This window comes from Sarcophilus harrisii, chromosome 3 (assembly GCF_902635505.1).
Source record: "Sarcophilus harrisii chromosome 3, mSarHar1.11, whole genome shotgun sequence".
Classification (NCBI taxonomy): domain Eukaryota; kingdom Metazoa; phylum Chordata; class Mammalia; order Dasyuromorphia; family Dasyuridae; genus Sarcophilus; species Sarcophilus harrisii.
Window position 1 is genome coordinate 422,729,024 of NC_045428.1, and position 14,244 is coordinate 422,743,267.

At 32.1% G+C, this 14,244-nt stretch overlaps 1 protein-coding gene across 1 annotated transcript in view; it reads right to left on the minus strand.

Moving 5' to 3' along the window:
* The window catches only part of GALNT13 (polypeptide N-acetylgalactosaminyltransferase 13), a 577,778-nt gene that overhangs the window by 480,507 nt on the left and 83,027 nt on the right, over nucleotides 1–14,244 (minus strand). The window contains exon 2 of the mRNA XM_031960655.1: nucleotides 12,476–12,720. Within this exon, the coding sequence (XP_031816515.1) occupies nucleotides 12,476–12,617 (142 nt within the window). The 5' untranslated portion in view covers nucleotides 12,618–12,720. The remainder of the gene's footprint in view (nucleotides 1–12,475; nucleotides 12,721–14,244) is intronic.

The window sequence follows — 14,244 nt, forward strand, 5'->3', positions numbered from 1 at the left end:
CAGGAAAAGAAAATGGTAATGTTGGAGGGGTTGTAGGAAAACTGGGACATTGATTAATTGTGGAATTGTGGAGTGATGCAACCATTCAGGAAAGTAATTTACAATTAAACCCAAAGCACAATCAAACTGTTCATATTCTTTGATTCAGCAGTATTTCCACTGATCAGGTTTGTATCCCAAATAGATTATAAAAAAATGGAAAGGGACTTATATGTGTAAAAATGTTTGTAAGCATCCCTCTTTGTAGTGGCAAGGAACTGGAAACGGACTGGATGCCCATCAGTTGAGAAATAGCTGAGTAAGTTATAATATATGACTATTATGAAATATTATTTTCTATAAGAAACAATCAGTAGAATGATTTCAGAAAGGCCTGAAGAGACTTACGTGAACTGATGTTAAGTGAAATGAGGAAAAACAAGAAAACATTGTATACAAGATTGTTCACAATATTACACAACAATAAGATTATGTGATAATCAACTGTAATGGACTTGGCTCATTTAAACGAGGTGATTCAGGGAAATTCCAATAGTCTTGTGATAGAGAGAGCCATCAGGACTGTGGAGACTGAATGTGGATGACAATATAGTATTTTTTTCCTTTTGTTATTGTTGTTGTTTGCTTATTTTTTTTCCTTTCTCATCTCTTTCTCTTTTGATATGATTTTTCTTGTGCAACATAGTAAATGTGGAAATATGTTTAGAAGAATTGTACATGTTTAGTCTATATTTGAAAAATTTGTAGCACAAGATTTTGCAAGGGAGATTGTTGAAAACTATCTTTGCATGAATTTTGAAAAGTAAAAAGCTATTATTTTTATAAACCTATATATATGCATTGCATAAAATAAAACCTTAGTATGAAATACCCCAAATTATTTCATATATCATTAGTCAGAAACAGATAATAATTTAAATATATGGTAGTCTACACTGAAAAAAATTTACCAATATTTTATTCACACACTCTCTAAGATATAAAACTTTGCCTTTTTCCTTTACAAATAAAGCCTTAATTTCTTTTAAAACCACCTTTCTCTGTGATAACTAACTATGGCAGACTTGGGATGGAACATGCAATCTATATCCAGAGAGAGAACTATGGAGACTGAATGCAGATAGAAGTGTACTCTTTTCACTTTTTTTTTCCTTTCTCATGGTTTTTTCATTTTGTTTTGGTTGTTCTTTCATAACATGACAAATGTGGCAATATTTTTATATGGTTGCACATGCATAACCTGCAACCTGCTATCTTGATGAGGAGAGAGAAGGAAGGGAGGGAGAAAAATCTTTAGCACAAAATATTACAAAAGTGAATATTCACATAATTGGAAAAAATAAAATAGTGCTAATTGAAAAAAATCATCTTTACCCTTCAATTCTAATACTGTCCTTCTATTCACAGATTCTAAAACTACCTTTATTATCAAGACTTCTTTTACCCTTTAACCACATTTCCTTTTGTACAAACTTTTACACTTGCTACCTATAGCTTTTCTCAGTAAGGCAAAACATTTTCTCTATGTTGAAAGCTCTCCAGCACTCTGTTTTTTGCATGTTTTTTTCTCAGTTTTTACATTTTATTCCAAGCTACCTATTATGACCTCTTCTATTTTGCCCATTATTTATTATTTCACTTAGTTCCTTTATCTGACTACCTGATATGGTTTTTCCACTGAAATCTCTCCTCAGTGACAGCACTGCCATCTTATTAATTTATATTCATCTAATCATACTTAATTGCATGCAGAAAGAAGTCTAAGATTCCATGAGAGATCAGATTCCCAAAGTAAGTGAGCTCTTCCTCTGGGTATAAATTTACGATTTAAGGAGATACATCAATATTCTTCAGGTCTCTAAACAATGTAAGTAATAATATGCTGAATTTAAGCTATGCCTAGATGATAAAAAACCAAACCTATTAACACTTGGTCATTTTGGTTATTTTAGCCACATTCACTTGCAGACCAAAGTGACAATGACTCTTGCAATGGCATATTGATGTTGGTGACCTTTCTCTCGTTTCTTTTCAAGGTGATCTGTCACCCACCCCACAGTCACAATCACAAGATCCCAAAGTCTGAGGTCTTTCCCACAAAAGGATACTGGAAAAAAATATACATGACTTTAATTGTATTTCCCATTCTTTCATATGTACCCTAAAATCATCTCAACATATTTAAAATTAACACATTTTGCTTCAATTATTTTGAGCAATTAATTGAATTCCTATTATAGCAGCATGAACTTTTGGTTATCTAGATTCAGCCTTAAATCTTCAATCTTCTCCATCCTTCCAATATGTACAGAGTTGGTTGTCAAGCCTTGACAGTGCATATATCTACTTCTTTCCTTTCCAAATATCATAGATATTAACTCCTTCACAGTAATTCATTGATGGGCTACCAATTGGTGTTCTGTCCTCCTCATAAAAATAATTTTATAACTAATTTGTATTTTATATGTATTTATCCACATGTTACCTCTAATAGTAATGAAAAACTTCTTAAATACAGTAAATTTCATTTTTATCACCTTATTTCCCAACATTCACCAGTAGAAGATAGCTAAAAAGTGCTTATTGACCTGAATTAAAATGAAATAAATTAATAGACCTTATCCCCAAATTGACTTTGAAACTTTATAAAATCCAGAGAATGTATATATTTGGAGCTTCTAAAATCATAATTTCACGTGAGATTTAGATAGTGGCATTGAAAATCTTAATGTGATTTAATTAGTAAGAAGTTAGGTTTGAGGGCAAGAGATACCTGAACCTAATGCCAGGAAGTAGAAAGGCCATCGGGTTTAGAGAAATATTCCTTTTTAACTATCAAGAAATAAAATTAAAAGTAACTGACTATGCTAAAATCCATGACTGTAACTTTGTAAACAGAACAAAACAAAACCAAATAATTTATGCTTTGTTTATATTTAATTCTAAAGAGAAGAGATAAATCTCTATAGTTATCTGAAACTGCCCATCTGGTCATTCTCTAGAGCAATGAAATCTTTCAGAAGAGCTTTAACTTCTAATAAAATCAGGAAAGTTTTCAGATTTTAGATCTCAATATTCTGTTCCTATATTTAGTAGCTGAAAGACCAAGAGCAAGTTCCTTCAATTTCAGTTTTCTCATCCAGAAAAGAAGGATAATGCTATTTTCTAAACAGCTTCAACTCCTATCCCTATTTTCCTGTTGTCAGAATTATTATTATTGTCATTCCCAATAAGATTAGGGATGAAACAAGGATGCCCATTATCACAACAATTATTTAATACTGTGCTAGAAATGTTGCTTTTAGAAATAAGAAAAAATAATTTAAGGAATTGGCATATGCAATGAGGAAATAAAAGCATCACTCTTTGGAGATGATATGATGATATACTTAGAGAACCCTACAAAATCATGCAAAAATCTAGTAATCAGGTTCATATTCTTGATATCATTTTTGTATCTTCAGTCACATTCACCCTCCATATCTATTTTCTTGTCAAGTTTTGTCCTTTCTTCTTCCTTTTACATAGTTTCCTTTTGTTCCATTCACATAGAATTCATTCAAATTCACATCTCTATTACCTCATACCCTGGCTATTATTATTAATCATCTGGTTGTTCTCCTAATCTCAAAGTCTCTCCTTGACCCACATGTACAAAAATGTTTGTGACAGCCCTTTTTTTGTAGTGGCTAGAAACTGGAAACTCAGTGGATACCCATCAGTTGGAGAATTACTGAATAAATTATGGTATGTGAATGTTATGGAATATTATTGTTCTGTAAAAAATGACTAGCAGGATGATTTAAGAGAGGTCTGGAGAGATTTACATCAACTGATGCTAAGTGAAATGATTAGAACCAGGAGACCATTATACATGGCAACGATTGCCATGTATATGATGATCAATTCTGATGGACATGGCTCTCTTCAACAAAGAGATGATTCAAATCTGTTCCACTTGTTCAGTGATGAAGAGAGCCATCTACATCAAGAGAGAGGACCATGGGAACTGAGTGTGAAACACAACACAGCATTCTCACTCTCTCTGTTGTTGGCTTGCATTTTATTTTCTTTCGGTTTTTTTTTTCCTTCCTTCTTAATCTGATTTTTCTTGTGCAGCAAGATTATTGTATGTACACATATGTATACATATATTGGATTTAACATGTATTTTAACTGATTTAATTAATGGATTACCTGCCATTTAGGGGAGGGAGTGGGGCGAAGGAGGGAAAAATTTGGAATAGAAGATTTTGTAAGGATCAGTGTTGAAAAATTATCCATGTAAATGTTTTGTAAATAAAAAGTTTAAAAAAAACAAAAATAAAAAAGTCTCTCCTCTTCCAAAAAGTAGCATTTGACACTGCCAATCTTCTACTCAATAAACTCCAATGGTACTCTATTACCATTAAGATCAACTATATTCTGTTTGTCTTTTAAATCCTCTAACAACCTGACCTCTTCCTACATTTCTAGCCTTCTTACATTTTATGTCTTTTTCTGTACTGCATGATGGTAGACTTATTGCAGTTTTTCACACATTATAGTCCATCTTCTGATTCTCAATATCTTCCCTGAATGTCTCCCATATCTATAATATTCTCCTTTTTAATCACTATTTTTTAGATTCCCCAATTTCATTCCATATTCAGATCAAATCCTAGATCAGTAAGAGGCTTTTTTTGATCCGGTTCCCTTTCTTGCCCATTCCTATTCCACCTCAATCCTTCCTCCAAGTTACCACCTTCCCTCTGAGATTGTCTCTCATTTATCAAGTACATAATTGTACATAATTCTTTTCATGCCCCCTTGTTATAGTATATGACATCCCAGATGCAAGAATCATTGTTTTTTCTCTCTTGGTATCCCCAATGCCACAATGCCAAGTACATACTAAGCCTTATAAATGCTTAGCAATGACTGTCTGATTAAAAGACTATTGCTTCTAAAATTTAAAAAAAAATCCTTCCAATAGAGAAGAAGCATGCAATCTGGTTATTCACAGAATGAAAAGTCCACCACACGGCAAAAGTCATACCAATAGAAAGGTGTGCAATGGAGATGGGAGACTGAGATGAAGGGGGAGTGATCTGAAAGATATCTGATATTCCATTATAAGGGAAGAAAATCTTTATATATGGATTATATATGACACTAGGATTGTAAGATATTAGGAGACTGAATAAGTTCAACATAATGTTATGAAAATAGCACAGCACTAAGTATAAGATCTGATTTTTGTTCTTAGGTTCTATTACTAACAGGATAAGAGGGAAAACCATTTCATTAGTTTGAGCCTGAATTTTCCCATGTACAAAACAAAATGTTTGGATCTCAAAGTTACTTTTTTTCCTTGAATATTTTTAGATTTTATCATGGACTGTTATTACTAGATAATTAATTTTTCTTTTTTTCTTTTTTTACTTGGGGCCATTTTGCTTGCTGTTGTTGTTTTGTTGTTGTTATTTGTACTTCCTTCTCAAAGAGAACCATGGCATCAGAGAGGTGATGCCATAACATATAAATTAATTGGATTTAAGTGAGAGAATGCTGTGCAAGGTCACCTACCTCATTTTCCCCTCCAGATCATATGGATCCAGTGGTCAGATATAGATTAAGATGACTGGAGATGGCTCCTAATGCAATTGGAGACCTTAATATTTAAAGCTAATAGGTGAGAAAACTGAAGCTGAGAGAAATTAAAGAACTTAGCCCAGAGTCACATAGTCAGGGTCTAATGTAGAATTTGAACTTATGTCTTCCTTAGTCCAACTCCAGTGCTCTATACAACAAGCAATTACTTAGCTCTAGATCTACACAGTTTCAGGCCACTGATCCTACCTCCACTAAGTAGTGAATGCCTTATTCCTTTCCTATTCCTAAAGGAGGAAATATAAATATACTGTACTATCATGTAAGAAGATATTCCTAAGTTGTCAAGTGGGTGCTTTAGTCATGAAAAATATGAAAATTATATAAAATAACTTGTCTTTCATTCTACAAATGTCTATGACGCAAAACTTATATAAGTAGAGATTTTAAGTAACTATTACCTTTCTTCCCTTCTTCTTTTCTTATTTCTTTCTTTCTTTTTTCTTTTTTTTTTTCTTGCAGGACAATCAGTGTTAAGCTAATTACCCATCATCACTAGTAAGTATTAGTAAGTGTTAAGTGTCTGACACTAGATTTGAACTTAAGTCCTCCTAATTCCAGGGTCATGCTGTAGTCACTGTGCCATCTAGCTGCTCCCTTTTTCTTTTCTTTCAAAGAAGAATTAAATTCTTTCAGCTAACCTACAGGGATTCTTTGTTACCACTAATTGATGATGAGACTGAGTATTAAATGACCTCTAAGAATAAGTTGCTAAGTTTTCAAAACTTAGTTAATAAATGGATTTTACCCTTAAAATTTTTTTTCCTGAAATTCATATTTAAAATGTATAGTATAACAATATTAGTTTTTTTGTTTAATCCTTTGAAATATAAAATATGAACTAGATAGGATCCTTTTGAATTTCCAAAGATTTTGATATTCAAAAATTTAAAATATATTTTATAAATTTTACTTCACACAAAACAAAATGAAAATCTTTAAAGTATATAAAAAGCAAATATCACTTTCAGAATGTTCAGAGTTTGCAAAAAAGGTGTGTGTATGTGCCTCTGTGTGTGTGTGTATATGTGTCTGTCTTTTAGAGGCTATGAAATCAAAATCATCAGGCTTTTTAGTAACATGAATGCAGCACTTGTCAGTCAACAATTCAATAAGCATTCATTAGATGTCTGTTATGGGCCATGCACTGTGCTATGCACTGTGAATACAAAAAGAGGCAAAAGATCGTCTTTACCTTCAAGGAGATCACAATCTAATGGAGGAGACAAGACACCAACAAATATATAGAAAGTAATATAAATATAAAATGAACAGAAAATAATCATTGGAAGAAAAACCACTAGAATTAAAAGAGGTGTGGGAAGGATTAGTGTAGAAAACTGGGATGTAGTTGGGACTTAAGGGAGTGAGTCACATCAGTGGTCAGATAGGAAGAGGATAAGCATTCCCAGGATAGGGAACAAACAGAGAAAATCCCACAGCCAAAAGATGGATTGTCTTGTTTTTGGAATAGACAAGAAGCCAGTGTCACTGGATTAAAGAATATGGTTTAGGGAGCAAGATGCAAGAAGAAAGGAAAGGTAGGAGGAAGATAGCCATAAAGGATCTTTCAATACCAAGAACAGGATTTTGTATTTGATTCTGAAGGTTTTAGGGAACCCTAAAATTTATTGAATGGGGGGGCAGGAGTGGTAAGCATGCTCAGATTTACATTTTAAGAAAATTACTTTGGTGAGTGAATGAAGGATCAATTGTACTAGGAATAGACTTGAGATAAGTAGACTCATTTATAAAATTTATTAAAATAAAAGAAATGATTCTTTAAAATTATTGCCTTATACATATCAGTTAGTAGACTGAAAAGCAAATAACATGCACTATCTACCTGTTGTTTCTTCTTCCTTTTCTTAAATAGTTTTCAAAATCATGTGTGTTTACTGGGAACAATAAATATATTATTTACATGCAAATGTCATGATCTTTTTGCCAATGGAAAGCTGCAATAGAAACGGCCTGAAGGAATAGCAAGAAACTTGGAAAATATAATCAGGCCTAATGCAAATTTCCAAGGTCAAAACAAATTTATGTAAGCTTAAAAATAACTACTGCAAAATCATTTGCAAGGATGGCAGAATAGCCATTCATATTTTGTACCTTAGGGATATATTTTAACTCTACACTACATTTTATGCATCATATCTTATTTGACTACAGATAAAATTATGATCTGCATACACTAAAAGCCACTATAATCAGCTTTGAATAATTGCATATCATGCATATATTATAATACATCTGGTCTATCTAACCTATAGGAGTTTCATCATTGCATGATGAAAGATACAATAAAATATTAGAAAATCCTGATTGGATATTTAACCCCCTAATCCAGGGTTCCTCAAACTTTTTAAATAGGGGGCCAGTTCACTGTTCCTCAGATTGTTGGAGGGCCGGACTATAGTAAAAACAAAAACTTTGTTTTGTGGGCACTTTAAATAAAGAAACTTCATAGCCCTAGGTGAGGGGGATAACCGCCCTCAGTTGCCACATCTGGCCCCCGGGCTGTAGTTTGAGGACCCCTGCATCCATCCAAACTTATTTTTGATTTATTCTTTGTTAGACTTATTTGAAACCAAATAGAACCACTTTCTCCCCAACAACCAAAGATTAAATGAAATATCTTTTTTTTTAATCATTCATTGAATATATTCCTAATATGCAAGTCACTAATAGGAAGTATGAGAGCTAACTTTTCTGTATTGAGACTGAATCTTCCAGCCCATGTCTTCATTTTGCTCTAGACCTCAGTAGTTTCATGCTAGTGTTCATTCCTACATCCATTAAGAAAAATTTCCGCTTTTTAATGAGCCTTAAAGATGGAATGAGAATGAACCAGAGACTGAGTAGAGGCAACATATGGGACTTAGTAATCAAAAAGGGAACAAGTAAATCTGTGTCAATATGATGCTAATTAGGCAAGTTTTTCTTTCATTTGTTTCAACATTTTATTGGGTTAAGGGATTAAGGCATGAATCACTTTTGGCTATATTAACCTAAATCAGTGCTTCACACTACAGCTTGTACATCACAGGATTGTTCTGAGGAGTCAAATGAGATGACTGGAGTTTGTAAAGAGTTTAGCATAATAATGGTACAAAATATGCACTTGGTATGGGCTTGTCCCATTATGACTTCTCCTTGTCATAGGTCTCACTGCACTGCAGATCAGCACATAACTTCTGGTATTAAGGGCTGGGAATAGGGGGAAGAGAGGGAGAAAAAAATTGGAACACAAAGTTTTGCAAAGATGAATGTTGAAAATTAAGCCTATGCTTTGAAAATAAAAAGCCTTACAAATTATATATATATATATATATATATATATATATATATATATATATCCATTATTTTACTACTGAAGAAAATGAGGTTAAGAAAGGTTAAGTATCCAGCCTATGAGAGATTAGGCAGTAGACAGTAAATCAACAAGCATTAGATACATACTAAGTGCAAGACTTTGTTCTATATATTGACAGATACCTTATCTCTCACTTCTCATTTGCTGCCTACTAGGCTACCTATGCATATATAATGTCAACTATGATATATGGTGTAATAATATTATACTAGGAATAAATATACTAAATAAGACATAAATATAGAATATCAAAATATAACTCAAGGCCAACTTTTTTATTTATTCAGACAAGCAATGCTATTTCTTTTTTAAACAAGTTATTTTAATGTAAAAAAGTCTACTAAATTCAGATGTAAAATGAAGACATTATTTTAATTGGAATAATTAAAGTGGGTTTAAATCCAAATAAAAAAGATTTAGTTAGAGGTAAGGATTTAAGATAGAAAATTAAGGATTAAATTCAATGAAGTGACATTGATTTTCTTGACCTTATAGAAAATTCTGTCACATTTCTGGTAAGTCAGGTTCTGTTATTGTTGGTGACTGAACTAAATGGCTCAGTTCAAGAAAGGACAAAGATCATTCCAAATGGATAAGCTCTATCACAAAGTATTTCTACTTTCAGTGAAGTGAATAAGTGATTCCCTCCAATATGCAAGGAGGGCTGACTTATTCTAAAGCATTACACAAAGATCAACTAATCAATCCATATATTAATTTATCAAAATCTGACAGATTCATAAAGTTCCCCTCTCTGAATAATCTTAGGAGGAAGGCATAAAATGCTTATATACCAACTAAATGAGTCTTGGCTCTATCATTTCTTCCTTTTAAGTAACTTCTTAATTCTGTAAACAATTTGAGAAATAAAATTACTGAGTCTTTTTAGAAAATGAGCATGTGCAGCATTGCAGTTTAATATAAAAAGTAAATATTCAAAAACTTTGTATATTAAGATGAACTGTTTTGAAAAAGTAATTCACCCATTTTCCTAAAATGGGTTTAGTTTTTTATTTAAATCATTAAGACTGGATGTGTTTTCATTGTACTCTTTCTTTTTCACCCCATTTTTATTTCTTCTTCTAGTTTGCTATTTAGATCTTTAACAAGATGTTTGTCTGACTCAACTGAAGTATTCATGATCTATAAAAATGAAGCTTTATAGTTTCCAATCTTTTGGCCATATCCTTTTGTTTCTCCCTCCTAAACCCTATTTTCCAATATATTTTTCACCATTCCCATACAGGCCTGCACTTGCACTGCAGTTACTTAGTATGAAAATAGATGTCCTTATGTCCTTCAATGAATGAGACTCTTTAAGCTGCTTTCAGTAGTGCAAGAAAGCTCTTGGAGAATGATCTTGGAGATCACAGTACTAGAGAAGAGAAAATAATCTGATTTTCAAAAAGAGGAAGGCATTGCAAACTATAGCCAGTGAGATTTTCTTCAATTCCCAGAAAAATTCTTAGAAAAAATCACTAAGAATATAGTGAATGAATACCCAGAAAAGTAACTGCTAATTGCTAAGAATAACCATAGCACCAATGAGAACAGGTCATTGAAGACTAAACTTAATTCTGTTTTTTATAGGATTACTAAATTGATAATGGCTAATGTTATTAATTAATCTACCAGATTTCTGAAAATTATTTGGTAACACACCACAAAACATTCTTGTATAAGAAATGGAAAGATGTTGGCTAAATAATAGTACATTTAAATGGATTCAGAACTGCCTGGAAGGCCAGATTTAAAATATATTATTTAAAGGATGTTATGTCAACTTGGCAGGAAATCTTGGGTTTGAGTGCCAAAGATCTTATGATTAACATCGTGTGACTTAATATTTTTATTAGGGACTTCAGAAAAAGGTATAGATGGGATATTTTTCAAACATGGAAATTACCAAAAAAGAAATAAAAAAGAGATCACTACTAAATGAGTAAGGCTCCAAAACCCACTACTGTATTGCATTGCATTAATAAAGACAGGGTTTCTAAGTCAGAATATATGTTGAACACTGTATTCAAATTTAGGCACTACAGTTTCTTAAAGATGCTAGTAAGTTGATGAATCTCTCAATGAGACAGGATTGTGGAGTGTATGAATCCATGCTATATAAGGATGAAATGAAGGAACCAATAATGGATACCCAAGAAATGACTTAAAACCCCAAGATAGCTGAGTGAATGTACAAAGCATCTGGAGAGATGTCATATGAAAGAGGAATGAAATTTGTTCTGTTTGACCTCATAAAACCATACCAAGTATACTAAAATTAAAAAAAAAAAAAAGCAAAAATCAACCTCAGTGATGGCCTAATAAATAGAGAATTACAAAAGTAGAGCAGAATATTTGAGAAAGAAATACATTGGGAATTATTAAGCAGATGCTATAAAGCCATTTCTTAGAAATCTCTTTAAAGGTATGGAGTAAATTAGATGGATAATCAGATTTCTTACAAAAATAAAATTCTGATATTTTGTGGCATATACATACAAATACACATGCATGCATATATACATATGCATATGTAAAGCATGCATATATGCATGTTACATATGTGTGCATATGTATGATCACCCATCTTAAACTCAATTCTATTTTAAAGTACCTTTTTATTTGCAAACAACAATTTTAGAAACTGATCAAAAGAATAAATAACAGGAAATTTTTTTCAAAAAATGATGCTTATTTGATATTCATAATTAATTTCATTTTATACAAAACTTTAAAAGTAAGTCTTATGTCATCTATGAAGCAGCAATTTTTCAAAGCAAATTGAAAATATATAAATAGTTTTAGGTAGGATATTTAAATTACTCAAGTGGAATAGTAAGTATCATTAACTGCTTCTGAAAAATTTATTTCCTAAGTATATTTCACAAACATTTTTACAGTCATTAAAATATCAAACACTGATAAAACACCTATCAAATGGCTAGAAATTTGTGGTAAATAAATCTCTTCTTAATTTCTAGTTATATCTATTTCTTTATATAACCAATATATTGTTTATATGTTATTATTAATCATTAATGCTCATTCTTTGGAGAATTTATTATTGTATTAAAATATTTGGTTGTTACTTTATAGTCTTGAAAGTATTATGAATTATATATCTTCAATTAATTATGCAAATAGTTTTTTTCAGAAATTCATGTTAAACTTTACATTTGAAAATAATGTACATCTCCAAGAGATTTTAAGCATTATTTCATCTTATCCCTTCAAGTTACAACATGAAGAAAATGAGACTTTAAAAGATAGAGGCTTTGAAAGGGGCATTTTGTTAGTTTGTAAAAATAAGGATTAAAAATGAATAAACTTGAATTATTGAGCTTTTCTTGTAATGTTTTTCTTCATTTTAAGAAGTTGATTATTTCTTCAGAAATCATTGCTTTTTAATTTAAGAAAAAAATTTTCCATATTTAAAATACTTACCCCTTAATGCAGGCAGCAGGTACCTCTCTTTCTTGTCATCACATTTGTTACATTCACTAAAGTACTGGAGTAAAAAGACATCGACAAGAACCCACATTAGGGAAGTGGCTAAAGCCACTTTGCAGTAAACAAATCTCCTCATGACTCTCTTGATTTCCAGTTAAAACACAAAATAAGGGCAGCTGCTACTGTGTTGAATCCAATTCAAAGAGATAAAGATCCAGCACGAAAACAGGGGCATCACACTGTAAGGAAAATAGAAATTTGATTTACTATAGGCTGTTTTTTTTTGTGGAAGTGGTAAAACAGTCACTTATTCAAGGACTTCAAATTGGTACAAAGAAGCACTCAGACTTATAAATATAAAATCAAGAATACAACTAAATGAGAATTGCAAGTTGCCTAGAAGTCTGAATTTCTAATATCTAATCCTAACTTTATTTCTTGATCCTTTAAATGTGGTTATAAAAACTACAATGAATTGTAAATAAAATATCTGCACTGGCATAGACAATGAGGCTTTTACAAATTCTAGTTTTGTGATAGAGGAACAACATAATAATGCAAAATAATCCAAGATACCTTCTACTCCTTTTCTGACATGGAATCCTATTAGTTGAGATATACATAATACATTCTTAGAAATCTTGGGTTTTAAAATACACATGTGATGAGTGTGTGTGTGTGTGTGTATGTGTGTTTAAATGTGTAGATATTCAGAAGGAGATAGAGAAGTTCAAAAAATATTAAGTTTCATTTTCCTGAGGCATACTAGATATCTTTACTACCCAATTTTTGAATGAATGACACATGACTTCTCAAAGTATAGCAGCATAAGAGTTTCACAATATATCTAGTCTAGTTTACATTTCAAAAAACTTTGCAAAAGACTCAATTAAAAAAAAATGCATAAGACTGTATTAAGCAAATTCTAATTCTGCTATAATTAAAAAAACAATTTGATTACCATTCAGGAGGTCTATTGGGTTTCAGGGTTTCAAATGTATAGTACTGTTTCTTTTTAAATTATAATTTGGGGATTTTTGCAGCCAGAATCAAGATGCTGGATTTGAGAGAGCACACAACTGATGTCTATCAAAATTCCCCTCTACATAATTCTAAAATAAAGTTTCAAATCATATTTTTGAATGGTACAGCCAATAAAGGTCAATGATATAACAACATGGTATAGACAGAAGCAGCAATAGCTTCAGAAGTTCTCAAGCCCAGGTAAAGTAAAGATGACAGAGAGTGGACAGATCAACAACAGATTAAGCTTATGAATTGGTTTAAGAGTGGGAAAGGTATCAGAGTGAAGCCACGGCACAGTGACTCAGGGCAGTGTGGTGTCCAAGTGCTGGGGAATATATCAGGAGGCTCTTAGATAAAATACAGCAGAGTTGGATACTCTCTTGTTGAAAAGCCAGTGGATCAGCAGATTAGCTAAAAGACATTCAGTGCAAATAGAAAAAGCAAGCAGTGAGCCTCTGACATACTGAATAACTTGGGACTTGGACATCCACACACAGCACAGGAAGAAAGTCAGCAGGATGGGTCCAGGGCAATGTAAAGCTATTCTTTCTGTAGAGGGAGGTTGGGATAATCTCCCCTTTGCTCTAAGAGAAGATCTCAACCTTTAAAAAATGAGCAAAAATTTTCCTGACCATAGATATTTTTTATGGAGAAAGAGAAGAAGTTGGGGGCAGTATTAAAATAACAGAGAGTAGAGATGGCTTCTCTGAGGTTCCTTCAAATTAACAGCAGATTAA